The sequence below is a fragment of the Tachysurus fulvidraco genome, chromosome 21 (genome assembly GCF_022655615.1).
Source record: "Tachysurus fulvidraco isolate hzauxx_2018 chromosome 21, HZAU_PFXX_2.0, whole genome shotgun sequence".
NCBI classification, from domain to species: domain Eukaryota; kingdom Metazoa; phylum Chordata; class Actinopteri; order Siluriformes; family Bagridae; genus Tachysurus; species Tachysurus fulvidraco.
This window is the reverse complement of record NC_062538.1, coordinates 6,809,636-6,826,452: the sequence shown is the minus strand read 5'-3', so window position 1 is coordinate 6,826,452 and position 16,817 is coordinate 6,809,636. Positions and strand designations below refer to the sequence as shown.

Below are 16,817 nucleotides of genomic sequence, written 5' to 3'. Positions count from 1 at the left end.
GACATGTATTAAATACAAAATGCTGGCAATTTTTATGTAGTAATTTGATCTATAATATCCGTTATAAAGCCACAAATCACCAAACTAGATTTAAGTATATAGTGGTAGGCCGCCTAAGATTAAAAAGGTAATAAACTAATATCTCATTAAAAACTTTTACATTTAAAACATTAATGAGTTGCCCTTTCCAATATGGCGGCGCCGTTGACGTGCCTGCCTTAACCTATCCGTCATTGTTTCATATCTCAGTGGGAAAATGTCTATAATATGTATATATTAGTTAGTCCATTTCACTTTAAATTTGTATGTAATCGCTGTTAATCCGAGTTTCATTCGTGTGGCCATACCGAAAACATCAATTAATCTAACGTGCATTTTACAGTTTTCAGTCTGGACCGGATGTTACATATTGCTGAGCGGAAGCAAAATCACGCAGCGTTTTGTTAGTTCTCTGAAACGTTCAGCTTTTTATCCTAAAGGAATCTTTTCAAGTTTTTAAGGGGCCCACACCGCAGGGGAACGTAAGTAAGTTACAGAATTACATTTTAAAGACGCCGAATCCAGTTTAGTTTGTATATAAATGTTGATTTTATCCTTGTTTAAGTAACTATCTGTGTTAGCTATGCCGCTGAAGGCCTTGTTGTCTTTCTAGCACATGCTAACACAAGCTAGCACATGCTAACACTTCCTCTCTGCTGTCGCACTGCGCTGGGAAATCTATTCTTTGGGTAAATTAGAGCTGATCGGGCGAAAAATTGTTAGTTTCCTAACCAACTCACCAGGATCATCTTGATTTATTTGTCTTTATCCTGCCTATTTTGTCATATTACCCATATACATAGTTCATTATGTAGCCAGCTAACGTCAGTGCCTTTACGTTGTATGTAAAACATTCGTCTGCGTCAAGAAACACAATCTTCAGCTTCTTTGTAATGACATAAGAAATATTGAGAAATATTGAAGTCAGAAATGTCTGAAGCACAGATTTTTCAGTGCGAATGTTTTATGTTAACCGTTAATAGCCCGTTATTAGTAGATAAACGGGGTTTACTCGGTCAGATCGACGCTCTGTTGACAATAATCAAGTAGTGGGAACCTGCTCCGTCCCTGAAACAAACCAGTACTTCTGAGTCAAAACCATAAGGGATCTGCTTCAGGTTTTTAGTGCTGCTGTTTTTAAAATACGTTGTTTTTAAAGGGTTTTGTGTGTAAATCTCTTAATAGCCCTTGCAGACATGTCAGACTTCATTGAAAGCGAGGCGGAGGAGTCTGAGGAGGAGTTTGAGGAGAAGGATCTGAAGCCCAAGAAGACACAGAGGTTTATGGAAGACGATGATGATGGTAAGAGTTCTTTTTTTCTTTCTTTCTTTTTTTTTAGCCTTTTTACATCTAAATGTACTGCTTGAATCTGACATCAGGCTTTTTAGTCATTTTTTTTCTTACACGTACCACGTATCACTTAATAATTTTTAGCCCAGATCTACAAGATATATAAGCTTTTGTGTTGATATTAAAATTCGAAAATGTGTAATTGTTCCACCTGCATCTGTATGTATGTACAATTTTGTGATCTGTATATAATATGCTTTAATATGTGTAACTGTAACCACGTGTCTTTCCCTGTTTTGTTGGGGGTGTTTTGTTTTTTGTTTGTTTGCTTGTTTGTTTTGTTAGAAGAGGAAGATGAGAACACAGAAGATCAAGATGAACATGGAAACCTGAGAGGACTTATTGATGATGACAATGAGGAGGAAGAGGAGGAGGAGGAGAATAGAAGTGGAGGTGGAGACAGTGATTCAGGAGAGGAGGTCCGGCATCGACGCAGGAAACGTGGTAAGTATTAGTTATGATTGTTTTGGGCTTTTCAGAAAAGCTAATACACAAGCTGTATTTTGTTTGGTGTTTTATTTGTAGCTCACTGGTGCAAACTTTTTTTCTCTTCTAGATTATGATGACCTTCTGGACGATGATGATCTGGATCTTATTGAAGAAAACTTGGGGGTTAAAATGAAGAGGGTGGGTCCGCAGAAGCTTTAGTTCCGCTACCATGCTCATGATGCCTATATGTGGTAAAGCTTGTACATAAACATGAAACGGGTTAAGAAAAGAACCCAGAGGTCAATTTGTTTATATGATTAAGTCTTTATTACCATGTCAAAGGCAACGAGTGACGTCATAATTTCCTGTTTTGCATGTGGTGTCATACGTTATATAAATATTTAATATATGACTAAAACTAGAATTTTATCATGATTTTGCATAAAATACATTAACATCATTTACAGTTATGGCATATGGCAGATGCCCTTATCCAGACAGACTGGTTGGTATCTCAACACAGATAAGCAGTTGCAGATGAAAGCTCTAGCTCAAGGCAGCTTGGCGACCCTCCTTGTGCTCTCTATAATACTGTTTGTGTCACTGAAGTGACCTTGATATCATCTTCACCTATACAGAAAAAGAAGTACTCACGTGTGAGAACAATGGATGATGATGGTGAAGATGATGAGAAAGACCAGATTGCAGATGAGATCTTTACCAGGGATGGTGATGGAGACGGGGAAGATGTTGGTGAAGGTGGTGAAGCACTGCACCCTGGGGATGATGAAGAGGAAGAAGACGGAGAGGAATCAGGTTAAGTATTATGAAGTAGTATGTGGCATACATGATTGAATAGCATAATGACAGTTCTGCTGTTTATGCTGGTATTAATGCTGATTATGTTGTGCTTGACCTGTACAGACATTGATGATTTTATTGTGGATGATGATGGACAGCCCATCACCAAAAAGAAGGGAAAGAAGTTTACTGGCTATACTGATGCGTAAGTAATCATACCATGTACATAAGTAAAGTATACTGTTCTTTTTAGAAAATAATAGTTTTCTTTTAAGTGACATTTATAATAGTTTTCTTTTAAGAGACTAATTGACACTTTATTCCACGTTTTTAAGTGCTTTACAAGAGGCCCAAGATATCTTTGGTGGAGACTTCGACTTTGCTGAGTTTGATCCTGACACATACGCTCATGCCGAGGAGGAAGAGGAGGATCAAGATGATGAAGCATGGGAACGACCAAAGAAGCAGACAAAGAGGAGAGTGGGCCGCCGTAGCATCTTCGAGATCTACGAACCCAGTGAGCTGGAGAGCAGTCACATGACTGACCAAGACAATGAAATACGTTCCACAGATATGCCTGAGAGGTTCCAGGTGGGTTTGTACAGTAAAATTAAATGTATATTACCAGCTTGTATCAGCAATTTGAATTCTGTGGTATATTATAGAGATCACAGTTTTAAAGTATACAATTAAGGATGTTTAATTAGATACTTGGCTCAGACATTCAGCTACAACGTGAGACGTCCTTAAGACAGTTGCAAACATGTCTGCATACATTTATGCATAGCTGATGACAAGTCAAAGAAAAACATTCAGTGTAAAAGAAATGAATGATAAATGTCAATCCTATTTTGACATCATTTGCTATAATCATTATGTTTATTTTTTAGATATATGGAAACTTAAGTCAATTAATTATGATGTTTTATTTGCCTAAAGTCAGTAGAAAATGATTGTCTGTGATTGTGGCCTGCAGTTGCGCACTATTCCTGTGAAGCCTGCTGAGGATGAGGAACTAGAGGAAGAGGCTGAATGGATCTACAGAAATGCTTTCTCTACACCCACTATATCCATGCAGGTATTGTAAAGCTCCTTGTTTTTGAATGTATTTAAATCCTGCAGTTGTCTGTGGTAATTATACCTATTTGCCTACATTCTAGGAGAGCACAGACTACCTGGACCGTGGAACCACCACTAACTTTAGCAGGAGAGGCCCCAGTACCATTGCTAAGATCAAGGAGGCGCTCAACTTTATGAGGAACCAGCACTTTGAGGTGCCGTTTTTATGAAACAACAATTTATTGAAATAAATCTATATTTAAAAACAGGTTATGTTTGTTTCCGAGTAGAATCTCCCTAGCCGATATGTGCTTGCTGAATTGTCTGGCGCGTTATTTATAATCCTCTTAATGTCTACTGTCCTTTTCCTCTCTTTTTCATCTTGCAGGTGCCATTTATTGCTTTCTACAGGAAGGAATATGTTGAACCAGAGCTCAACATTAATGATTTGTGGAAGGTGTGGCAATGGGACGAGAAGGTAAGCTTACTGTTCTATTTTACATCACTTATATTGCATGGTTTGTGTTGTTCATGTATAGTAGTATTGTTTTTACTTTGAATTGCGTGTCTTTTTCCTCAGTGGACCCAGCTGAGGACACGTAAGCAGAACCTAACACGACTATTTCAGAGAATGCAGTCGTATCAGTTTGAACAGATCTCAGCTGACCCTGATAAGCCACTGGCTGATGCTATACGTCCACTGGACACAGCTGACATGGAAAGGTACGCGGATGGAGTAAAGGGAATATTTATGAATGAATGTTTTATTAATGTATATGTACAGATGTAACATTTATGCCTTTATATTGCTCTGATGTCAAACCCCCTGTTTTTTATTTTTTAAATTGTAGGCTAAAAGATGTCCAGTCTATAGAAGAGTTGAGTGACGTTTACAACCACTTTTTGCTCTATTATGGACGAGACATCCCCAGGATGCAGAACGCAAACAAAGCCACCAAGAAAAAACTGAAGAAGATCAAGGAAGTGTCTGAGGAAGATGGTACAACCACGTTACGATAGAATATTGCGTTCCTGAAAATATATGGATATCAATGTGATACTGACTTTTGGTTATACCAGGTGAGGAAGCTGAGGTGGAAGAAGAGGAGGAAGAGGAAGCGGAGCAGAAGGGGCCGGATTTGAAGCAAGCCTCCCGTAGAGACATGTACAGCATCTGCCAGGCTGCAGGACTTGGTCTGTGATTATGCCAGATGGGAGGGATTTTTTTTAATCTAATAATATTCTGATTATGCTGATATATTGGAATCTATTATGTGCAGAAATTGTGTAATTTTATGCACACTTTAACACATTGTTTTATGGATAAATTATATTGCATAGCATCAGGATGTCTTTAGAGGCATGTGCATGCTGAAAATGAATGTAAAATAATTATACTGGCTATTTTTGTGGCTTTTCAGATGGACTGGCCAAGAAGTTTGGTCTCACTCCTGAGCAGTTTGGTGAAAATTTGCGTGACAGTTATCAGCGACACGAGACTGAGCAGTTCCCTGCAGAGCCATTGGAGCTGGCTAAGGACTATATATGCAGGTAACAACCAAGAGTCACCTTGACTTACAAAATGAATACTGCTTTTTCATATAGTTGCTTGCAGTTACAGGAACTGTAGCAAAATAATGCATGTTTATTTTGGTGTTTACAGCCAATTTAGCACATCAGAAACTGTTCTTGAGGGCACACGCTACATGGTCGCCATGCAAATTGCCCGTGAACCTCTGGTCAGGCATGTCCTAAGACAGACCTTCCAGGAAAGGGCCAAGATTAACATCAAGCCCACTAAAAAAGGCAAAAAGGTAAAAGCTTTAAGACTTTATCATGTAAATAGGTTTGTCCATATTTGAAACAAACAGTTATGATTGTTTTGTCAAATACTGCACAAGCATTAATAATTAAATTTTCTAACAATACGGGGAAGTTTTTTTTCTTTTATGATCTCATTATAATGCTTTTCAATCAGCAATATGTTTTACTTTTATAAAATTATAAAATTGTATATTTTTTAAAGGACACATTCAATGGTGTATGAATTTCACACAGAAAATTGTAGATTTTGTGATTAAAGATTTAAGGTTTTTTTTTTTGTGTGTTCCAGGATGTAGACGAGGCACATTATGCATATTCCTTCAAATACTTAAAGAACAAGGCTGTGAAAGAGCTAAATGGAGATCAGTTCCTGAAGATGTGCTTAGCAGAAGATGAGGGACTACTCACTATAGACATCAGCATTGACCTAGTTGGAGTTAAAGGGTAAAACCTTTTCTATCTATTCTGTACCTGCTTGATTTAACAGATCATTTAAAATTGTGCAGTATTACAATGAAGTAAAACTGTAATACAGCTAATTATCTTTTTCACCCTTTTTTCTTTGTTGTTCCTTCCATTGCAGCTATGGCGATCAGACCTACTTTGATGAGATAAAGCAGTTCTACTATAGAGATGAGTTCAGTCACCAGGTGCAGGAGTGGAATAAACAGAGAACCCTGGCCATCGAACGGTCCCTCCAGCAGTTCCTTTATCCACAGATGGCCAAGGAGCTGAAAAACAAACTCATTGCTGAGGCCAAGGAAAACATTGTTAAGGTCAGTTTATAGTGCTTATAGATGTTTTACCTTCTGCAAATTCAGATACAAGATATCTCGCACACAAGTTAGTATAATTATACTATATTATTTCTTCATTCATTCATTTTCTACCGCTTATCCGAACTTCTCGGGTCACGGGGAGCCTGTGCCTATCTCAGGCGTCATCGGGCATCAAGGCAGGATACACCCTGGACGGAGTGCCAACCCATCGCAGGGCACACACACATACTCATTCACTCACGCAATCACACTACGGGCAATTTTCCAGAGATGCCAATCACCCTACCATGCATGTCTTTGGACCGGGACGTGCTAACCACTAAGCCACCGTGCCCCCCTATACTATGTATAATACATAGAGGCTGTGATCTCATCAGCACTGCATCATCTCATTGCTCCTCATATAACTTAATTTCCTTCATTTGTGACCCAGAATTATCAGTCCTTTCAGAAAGTCATGAAGCCACTTACCAATGAACAAAGCTATTAGGCTTACCAATGTGTACCATCAAGTGCAGTACATACTAATGCTCATGCCATTTGAAACCATTGTTAGCTCTTTTACTAATGCCAGAGTTTCTTGTGCAGTGATGATTGATCTGCAGACGTAATCAGATGTTTACATTTTGAAACGTTATTCAATTGTAGTGATGTTTCTGCTCTGTGATGCAGTCATGCTGCAGGAAGCTCTATAACTGGCTGAAGGTGGCTCCTTATAGGCCGGACCAGCAGGTGGAGGAGGATGATGACCTAATGGATGACACTCAAGGCAAAGGAATCCGCGTCTTAGGAGTGGCCTTTGCTTCCGGCAGGTACTGTCTGTTTATAGGGTTAAAAAAAAAAGTGTGATTTTCTAGGGGTTTGTTACAAATGTATTCGCTGCCATGCCTATGGACATAATTAAATTTTGTGGACATTCAAATATTTTGCATGTGTGTATTTCTACAGAGACACACCAGTATTCTGTGCTCTGATTAATGGTGAAGGAGAAGTTGTGGACTTCCTCAGACTTCCTTACTTCTTAAAAAGGAGGAATGCATGGAGGGAGGAAGAACGGGAGAAAAAGGTGAAACACTCAAAGGCTATAATCATTTTTTACCACTTTGCAAACTTAATATTCTTAAAATAATTTAACAATATATTACATCTCAACAGCTTCAAGACATTGAAAATCTGAAGAAGTTTCTTCTCAGTAAGAAACCCCATGTGGTGGCTGTTGCTGGTGAAAATCGGTATTTTTGCTTCTTTATTTTTTTACCCTGGAGCTTTAGCAGATTGATATCAATACATATTGCTCTCTTCTTGTGTGAGTGTTAACTGTGCATCAGTCAGCAATGATTCTGCACTGTTTTCCCTGCAGTGATGCACACATGCTGATGGAGGACATCAAGCGTACTGTCAGTGAATTGGAGCAAGATTCGTCACTGCCCGCTGTGGGGGTCGAGTTGGTGGACAACGAGTTAGCCACACTGTATATGAATAGCAGAAAGTCTGAGGTGACTCAAAAGATATACTTAGATTTTCTTTGTAATCACTGTAATCTGCATCAATTTTGTGTGTGTGATAACCACAGGCAAGAATTTCATCACCTTTTCAACTTGCACCATTGAGTTACATTTTTTTATTTTATTTAAAGAAGTCCCATCTCTTTAAAGGAATAATTTCACTGCTTTAACTCTAGCTTTATTTACAAATTTTGTTCGACTGAAGAATTCATAATTACACGTCGTCAGGATAAATAATAAGTAATAAATAATTCTTTGGCTTCAATAACAATAGATATCCGTCAAGTGAATTACAAACATCCAAAAGCCGCTGCTCATGCACTATTTCTCTGGTGTAGGCGGACTTTAGGGACTACCCTCCTCTTCTACGCCAGGCTGTGTCTGTTGCCCGAAAGATTCAGGACCCACTGGTGGAGTTTGCACAGGTGTGCAGCAGTGACGAGGACATCCTGTGCCTTAAAATGCATCCACTACAGGTATTGTACTTCTAAGCGGTAGATAATATATCCACACAAGTTGTAATATAATATATTTTGGACTAATATTTATATTTAGGATTAGTTGTAAACTGATCGTTTGTAAAACATTAATGTGATGGTCACTCTGAGTTGTGTGATATACACAGAGTTCTGTTTAGATTTTTTTAATGACCATTTCTGCTAGGTGAGAAAAAAAATTCTAAAAATTGTTGCAGATGTGAATTTTGTTATTTCCATTTTGAGGCTACAATAACTGGCTTGCTTGATTTTACAGGATTTTTTAAGAGTTGAAATAAATGTAGTATTTTTTGCGAGATAAATATTCTTGTTTGTACTGACTGGGAAAGCTAAACAAACTAGCTCTAATTTGTATTCTGAGAATTGTATGTAAAAAAAAAAAAATTGTGCTACAATTTTATCCATGCAACGTATACATATTTACTTTTATTTTTATTTCTATGAATTATGTGATGGGTGCGATAAAGGGTAGGTGAATGTTGTAATTCAGTTGTTTGTGTTCTCATAACTGGTCACTGTTATAACTTTCAGGAGCATGTGGTGAAGGAGGAGTTACTCAGTGCACTTTACTGTGAGTTTATTAATCGTGTGAACGAAGTTGGTGTAGACGTGAACAGGGCCATTGCTCATCCTTACATGCAGAGCATGGTTCAATATGTCTGTGGCTTAGGACCAAGAAAAGGATCACATCTACTTAAGGCAAGTGTTCTCTCTAAAATGTAGTGCTAAATATATGCTACACTATACGGATTCTCTGGTTTTCAAATTTGGTTAACTTTTATCTTTTCAACAGATTCTTAAACAGAACAACACTCGATTGGAAAACCGGACGCAGTTGGTCACAATGTGCCATATGGGACCTAAAGTCTTTATTAACTGCGCTGGATTTATCAAAATTGACACTGCTTCCCTTGGAGACAGGTAACCTAATTCTAATGTGTTTAGATCTGACCTTCCTTTGGTTTAATTTGGTGTAGATCTGAAAAGTAACCCGAAGTGTCTTTATTTCACTCCGTAGCACCGACTCCTACATTGAGGTTCTGGATGGCTCTCGTGTTCATCCCGAGACTTATGAGTGGGCTCGTAAAATGGCAGTGGATGCCCTGGAGTATGATGAGTCAGCAGAAGATGCAAATCCTGCAGGAGCTTTGGAGGAGATTCTGGAGAACCCAGAGAGACTAAAGGACCTGGACCTGGACGCATTTGCTGAGGAGTTGGAGAGACAGGTGAGTCAGTAACAGATAATACAGCTCTTTCATACAGTAAGATTATATGCATGATTATAAGACTGGGGATTTATGGAGTGTAATGAAATCATTAATATGTTTCTAAATGCATGACCTCGAAGAAAACATTTAGAAACATATTAATGATTTCATTACACTCCATGCTGACCCAGCGATGGACAATTTTTTTATTAAAGTTATTAAAAAGAAAACCATCAATGCATTTATTTAAAAACGTGTAAGCACTAAAGAATTTTTTCCTTCATGTTTCTCAGGGTTACGGCAATAAGGGAATCACACTGTATGATATCCGTGCTGAACTCAGCTGTAGGTATAAAGATTTGCGGGCTCCATACAGACCACCCAACACAGAGGAGGTCTTTAACCTGCTCACTAAGGAGACCCCTGAAACCTTCTATATCGGTAGGCGCTATACCGCTGACCCAGCGATGGACTTGAAAGTCTTGAATTAGAATCAATTATAATCAAAAACCATTTTGGATTTAAATTTTTTGAAGAAATCCATGTTATTTATTTTCCTGTACCCTTCTCATATGTACATAGGTAAGCTAATAACCAGTGTCGTAACTGGCATCGCTCACAGACGGCCTCAAGGGGAAAGTTATGACCAGGCCATTCGTAATGATGAGACTGGTCTGTGGCAATGTCCCTTTTGCCAGCAGGACAACTTCCCTGAGCTCAGTGAGGTGTGGAACATTCTCTTCTGTACTTTTTTTTTCTTCTTCACCTTTTCAAATTTTAATAAGCAATTTAAGTTATGTAAATTGTTTGATTTAAGGAGTGATTAAAGGTATAATATGATGCTCTTTATTTCTTAAATCTGTGCCCTAAAAGGAGCATAAGAAATTGTGTGAAAATGGTCATAAACAAATAAACAAACCTTTTTTTTCCCTCTTCCTCAGGTCTGGAATCACTTTGACAGTGGCTCCTGTCCTGGACAGGCTATCGGTGTGAGAAGTCGTCTAGATAACGGTGTCATGGGTTTCATCCCCACTAAGTTCCTTTCAGACAAGGTTGTTAAGCATCCTGAAGAGAGGGTCAAGGTGAGTATTTTCATTCATTTCTCTTTTAATATATATTAACTGCAATGAGAAATATGTTAAAAGCAGTTAACTGTATTTAAGGAAGTTTCACCAGTTGTGAAGTAGAGTTGGCAGATTGTTAGTAACTACATGTTCATCCTTACTCAACCTACAGTAGCTCACAGTTCTTTGTCTTTAGGTTGGCATGACGGTCCATTGTCGTATCATGAAGATTGACATCGAGAAGTTCAACGTAGACCTCACCTGTAGGACATCTGACCTCAGTGACAAGAACAACGAGTGGAAGCTTCCCAAGGACACCTACTATGATTTTGATGCTGAAGCTGAAGATGTCAAAAAAGATGAAGAGCATAAGAAGAAACAACAAAGGACCAGTAAGACTCTCATCTAATGATTTATTTAAGTGATGCTACAAAAAGCAAGGTGGTTCCTCAGATTCGTAAATATGTGATCGTGTTTGTCTCTTTCTCTTTCATAGCTTATATTAAGCGTGTCATTGCCCACCCTTCGTTCCACAACATTAACTTCAAGCAGGCAGAGAAGATGATGGAGACGATGGATCAGGGTGATGTTGTGATCAGACCGAGCAGTAAAGGGGAGAACCATCTGACTGTCACCTGGAAGGTAGCAGAAGGGATCTACCAGCATGTAGATATACGAGAGGAGGGCAAAGAGAATGCCTTCAGCTTGGGACACACACTGTGGATTAACAATGAGGTGAACTTGTCAGATATTGTGTGGAGGAATCTGCTACAGTTTCTTAACTCATGACATTTTTCTTGTACTGACTAGGAGTATTCTTTGCAGGAGTTTGAAGATCTTGATGAAATCACTGCCCGTTATGTGCAGCCCATGGCTGCTTTTGCTCGGGATCTGCTTAGTCACAAGTACTTCCAAGACTGCAATGGTGGAGATAGGAAGGTGTGATACTGAGTGATAAATGATTAAGCATAATACAATAAATGCATGAACAAACCTTTTTTTAAACATTTATTTATGTTTAATGTTAACATTTATCATTAATGTTAATTATGTTGCAAGAAAGTAACACGTGTTTAAAAATCAAAATGAAAATTTGTACAGACATTGTGTCATGATATACATTTCTTATAATTGTTTACAGTAGTGGTGAGTGAAATGAACTTGGGGTTTACAAAAACATTGGCAACTATAGCTTTGAAAGCATGTGTTAATTTTCGGAAGCTCTAATAGAATTTAGCAAAATATATTGAGTTATACAGTGATAGAAGTGTTCTACACAACACTACTGTATTACAGTTATATCACTGAATTCTATAGACACTAGTCAGGCACGTGTGTGTATACAACCTTGAACCGTCAAAGAAATTAAAACACATCTGTAGTATGTTCTCTATTTGACTGTGTCATGTAACGTTTTTGACTTTTATTTATCCTGTTGTGCAGAAAATGGAGGAGATCCTTATAAAGGCAAAGAAAGAGAAGCCCACGTTCATCCCTTACTATGTTTCGGCCTGCAGAGACCTACCAGGAAAGTTCCTGTTAGGATACCAGCCTAGAGGGAAGCCAAGGTATGTCTAGCTTAAAACATAAAACTTGCTGTTCACTTTTACAAGTTTACAAACGTCAAACCTATGGTTGCTTTGACTGCAGGATAGAGTATGTGACCATCACGCCAGATGGATTCAGGTACCGGTCACAAATATTCCCCACAGTCAATGGACTTTTCCGCTGGTTTAAAGATCACTACCAGGAGCCTGTGCCAGGTCAGTGACGGCTCTTGTGTGACCTTTAATCTGGGCTGATTTTCCAAATTGAGTAACTGTCTGTGGTGTTTATTATTTAGTACACAAATATGTATTTTGTATTTTCACCTGTGTGAATGTGTGTCTGAAGGAGTTACGCCCAGCAGTAGCAGCAGAATGCGCACACCAGCATCTGTGAATGCAACTCCAGCCAACATTAACTTTGCAGGTCAGTGCTACACTTTAAGAATTGTTAGGTCTGTACATTTTTAAACCTCTGGGAACATGTTATACAGACACACACACACACGCGCACACACACACAATCTGTGGGGAAAAGGCACAAATATTACAAGACTTGTATACCAATTAAGTGAGTTTGCACCTGCTACGGTGCTCAGACTTAAAAAGTTTAAGTTAGAATACGGTTTTAATTAAGCCCCCACAGCCTTTATCTAAACCCCGTCCACTTAATATTTAACCTGATTTTCTTTTTGTCTTTCTCTTTTAGACCTAACCCGGGCCGTCAATGCTCTGCCCAGGAATGTGACATCACAGATGTTTAACGCTATAGCAGCGGTAACAGGTCAAGGCCAAAATCCTAACACTACTCCAGCACAGTGGGGCTCAAGCCAGTATGGTTACAGTGGAGGCAGCAGTGCAGGAGGAGGAGGCAGCAGCAGTGCTTATCATGTATGCATATCAAACCCTGTAACAATATTTACCTCACCACAAATGAGCATACAATCTTATAGGCATTAGTCTGTTTCATTTCTTATATTTTAATACACTTTGCTTTTCTTTTTCCTTTTTTGTGGACTTGCAGGTGTTTGCAACACCACAGCAGCCTATTGCGACACCAATGATGACACCCAGCTACTCGTACACTACCCCTGGCCAACAGCAGACCATGAGCACACCACAGTATCCCAGCAGCACACCACAATCTTCCCACAGTCACCACCAACACCCTTCATCAACACCGTCGTCATCCTCTTCTTCATCCAGGGTTCGGACACCACAGCCAAAGTGAGTGACTGACATTTTAGAGCCTTCTATAAAGATCTATAATATTCTGCTGTGTAACTTGATTTAAAACAGTAGTTCAGCTAAAGCTACATCGCATAACCTTGCTTGAGTAAGCAGGTGTGGGTTATGGGAGAAAGATTTAAGAGAATAAGTATTTAAATTTAAAAAAATGACACTGGAGTTTCCTCACTTCTCACTCATGTAATGAATTAGTACACACAAGACAGTGTGTTATTAATGGCACAGACCTAAATGCAGTCAATGGTGTTGCATATTTTTAGTTCCAACTGAGGTATGGTGCTTGTTTCCGAATTTAGCATAGCTTGATTATTGGAAAAAAGCCTACAGTGTGGAGCATTATGGGTAATTTGCAGAGAGTCTGATGGAAAAGCTCAGGTATAAGAATGCATATAGCAGTGCATCATAATACACATTACATGCTTAAATCACAAATCATTATTTGACAAATCATTGTTAGGCCCGTAGCTCGTTGACAGTCATTTAACTGATCCCAGAGACATCCTAATCTTGGAAAATTGTGTGCTGATATCTTTCCAGACCAACTAGTCACACAGCTGTGGATTGGGGTAAAATGGCTGAACAGTGGCTGCAGGAGAAGGAGGCTGAAAGACGAAAGAAGGCATCTCGCGTAACGCCACGGCCTTCACCAAGCCCCATGATCGAGAGCACGCCGATGTCCATTGCCGGAGACGCCACACCACTGCTGGATGAAATGGACCGATAGATCTTTAACACATCCTCATTGCAAAAACAAATCCTCCACATTCATTACATCCTCATGTCTCTTTCTCATCATGTGCTTTGTTAATATTTGCTCAGTTTTTCACTGCTCCAAGTGTTTCATTATGAAAAGCAGTCAGTGAGAACTAGTGAGACAAACTCGACAGAAATGACAAACCGAAATCAGGAAACGGACCTGTGGTGTTTCTCTTTTTTCTTTCCTTTCGAAAGGAGCACAGCTGTGCACGCCCTCTATTCTTGTTTTTGTTGAGGTTTTTTAAGAGACTGAATAAAACAGACACAAAAAAAAAACACATGGTGGACAAGCTCTGTGGAATTGCTGCATGTTGTTGAGTTGAGAGCTGGCTAGTTCAGGTCTACGTCACTAAATGGAGAGCTATTCACTCTTTATATAATGCATCCTAATAAATAAAACGGACCTGTGGTATCAGCCTCAATGCTATGAGACACGTTATGACATTTTAACAGGGAAGTTGGAAATAAGTTACACACCCATATAAAAGTGTGAGGTGCTTGTTACAAGATGCACTTAAATCAGTGTTAATGTTTTATGTTGTCAAAGACAGCATTAAGAAGAGATAAGACCAGATAACGTGTCTTGATTCCAGTTCTCTCTCTCACACAAATCTACAAGTTTCAATGCATAATGTGTATAAAAGCCAGTGTTGGAGTATGTTAAGAAGCTTTACCGATTTATGGCTACTGTGATACTTCCGTACTTAGGAGTATGTGTTAAAGGTTTGCTGTAACACTTACTAAGGAAATATTTGGGGCCAGAAGTCTTGCCTTCTCCCCAATTTGAATTGTATGAGGTAGTTCACTGAATTTATTCATTATTTTTGGCTTGCTGTGCTTCATCTCAGCTAGGTATCGTTTGTTCATGAGCATATTTTGTGACCGTTTTTTTTTCCCTTTAAGAAACCAAACCTTTTGGTTTCCACAGGCACATTTTCTTTATAATTTCTATATCCTCCTTTGTGCAAAACAATTCAGAGAAATCTGCATTAATTTGAACTATTTATCATGAGTAGAATGTGTCCTGGTGTGACAATTTCCTCATATACTGTGACCATTTTTTTTAAATCTTCATTTTAAACCAAGACCTGTTCATTCTAGTTTTATAAGTTCATGACTTTTTTTTTTTTTTTTTTTTTTTAATAAATATTTTGTCGTTATTATTTCCCCTGAAGCTGCCTGTAGTGTAGTCCTTCCTTTATTCCTGTTAATGAATTTTAGGGAACGATATGTCTCCCCCCTCCCCCCCTCCCCCCCTGCCATGTTTTCTGTACAGGGGTTGGTTATGTGAGTTTAGTGTGACCTAAATGGGAAGATGTGAATGTGCTGTTCAGTATATTTCACTGCTGAGATCATGTTCATTTCTTTTCTCTGATAAAATTCTTAAAAGCAATCCACCGAGCTGTCTGACTGCTTTCGTTACAGAGATCATATGGCACAGTGAGTGTAGAGTGTCACTGAAAGGACCTGACATTGTATTGTTAAAGCTCTGGTGTTCTTAGTGTTTGATGCTGTTTAAGGCAAGGTGAAGGGGAAAAGGCTATAAAACCAAACATATGATCGTATCACTATTCTTAACAAACCACCCCACCCCCATAAAAATAAATAAATAAATAAAAGTTTTTTGTTTGGGTTTCATCTCATACGTTTACTATATGAACACAAAAAATATGGCCTTTGGATTATTGTTAGAATTTATTTTGCTGTGAATACACACTGGTTAAATATCTTGTAAGTGTTTAATCAATTAAATACCCTACAATGTTCTCACAACTGTTTTTGGTATTATCATGAATCCAATATTTTGGAGGAAAAGCTTATTTAATACTAGATGTAAGTTTATGTGCTTCTCAGTATTTTTAGTGTGGCTTATAAGAAGTTTTCCACCTTGTTTACTCCGTTTGGTCCCTTGCCATTTCCCACTCATGAGCCAGTCCGTCCCTATCACAGAACAGCTACCAAATAGGTTTTAGTTGGAACCTAAAAGAAATTGATTTAAGTATCATACTGACAACTTTTTTCTCCTTTTAACAGAAACAAGCTTGAAACATGATTGTGTTGTTTTGTCATGTATATTACTACTTCACTATTGTGGTGCATTTCTACCTGTTTTGTCTTAATCATTCACCACTGTATAACAAAGAACCAAAAAAGTTGACCTATACTTTTGTTTAATACTTTTTTCAGCCTACAAAATGTCAAAGTTATGTCTGATTGCATCTGTGACCATGCATATCACGTTCATGTCACAACAATCAAACTTGCAGATTATTTGTTAGACACCTGAAGGAAAATCCTTGTCGCTGTATTTTTGTTATTCCAAGCCCCGAAGAATAATACTTCCATTTTGTTCATGCTGGGAATCCAGTCTGGGGATCTGCCGTTTCTGGTCATGGGTATTAGCGCGTGTCTCATATTAAGAAACACATGATGTGGTGAAGGACACAAATCCTCAGAGGGCCTTTAAGAAGAACAATGCTGTCTAATGCCTACTTACACAGAAGGCTTTCTGTGTGTACACAACTCTGCATTCACATACTCTGATTATAAGATTTCTCTCTTTTTTTTTTGCACTAATAAAACCAGTGTACATAAATGTATCTGTTTATTCCGACAGGAAATCTGGTAAAAAGAAGGACCTGTTTCAAAGCTCATATAAAACAAAGAGAATTCAAATATGAATGCTTAAAAAACAGTGACAAGCAACACATGCA

The 16,817-nt window shown here is 38.5% G+C and overlaps 1 protein-coding gene across 2 annotated transcripts; it reads left to right on the top strand.

Annotated features, from left to right (window-relative positions):
• The first annotated feature begins 368 nt into the window (after window positions 1-368).
• On the top strand, window positions 369-15,876 carry supt6h (SPT6 homolog, histone chaperone and transcription elongation factor). Of its 2 annotated transcripts, none has more exons than XM_047805691.1 (37): window positions 369-521; window positions 1,225-1,341; window positions 1,675-1,833; window positions 1,946-2,016; window positions 2,457-2,634; window positions 2,743-2,824; window positions 2,955-3,210; window positions 3,596-3,697; window positions 3,780-3,893; window positions 4,067-4,156; window positions 4,259-4,401; window positions 4,530-4,678; window positions 4,759-4,872; window positions 5,100-5,229; window positions 5,342-5,492; window positions 5,792-5,946; window positions 6,086-6,278; window positions 6,954-7,093; window positions 7,230-7,347; window positions 7,437-7,513; window positions 7,642-7,777; window positions 8,125-8,262; window positions 8,815-8,982; window positions 9,077-9,204; window positions 9,302-9,509; window positions 9,785-9,932; window positions 10,074-10,216; window positions 10,433-10,573; window positions 10,752-10,947; window positions 11,052-11,290; window positions 11,381-11,494; window positions 11,999-12,123; window positions 12,206-12,318; window positions 12,449-12,526; window positions 12,809-12,990; window positions 13,124-13,326; window positions 13,885-15,876. In XM_047805691.1, the coding sequence occupies exons 2-37, from the start codon at window positions 1,236-1,238 to the stop codon at window positions 14,069-14,071; spliced, it is 5,175 nt and encodes a 1,724-aa protein (XP_047661647.1). In that variant the 5' UTR covers window positions 369-521; window positions 1,225-1,235; the 3' UTR covers window positions 14,072-15,876. The 2 variants fall into 2 exon arrangements, with proteins under 2 accessions (XP_047661647.1, XP_027012804.1); XM_027157003.2 differs by having other exon boundaries at window positions 377-525.
• Window positions 15,877-16,817: the final 941 nt, after the last annotated feature.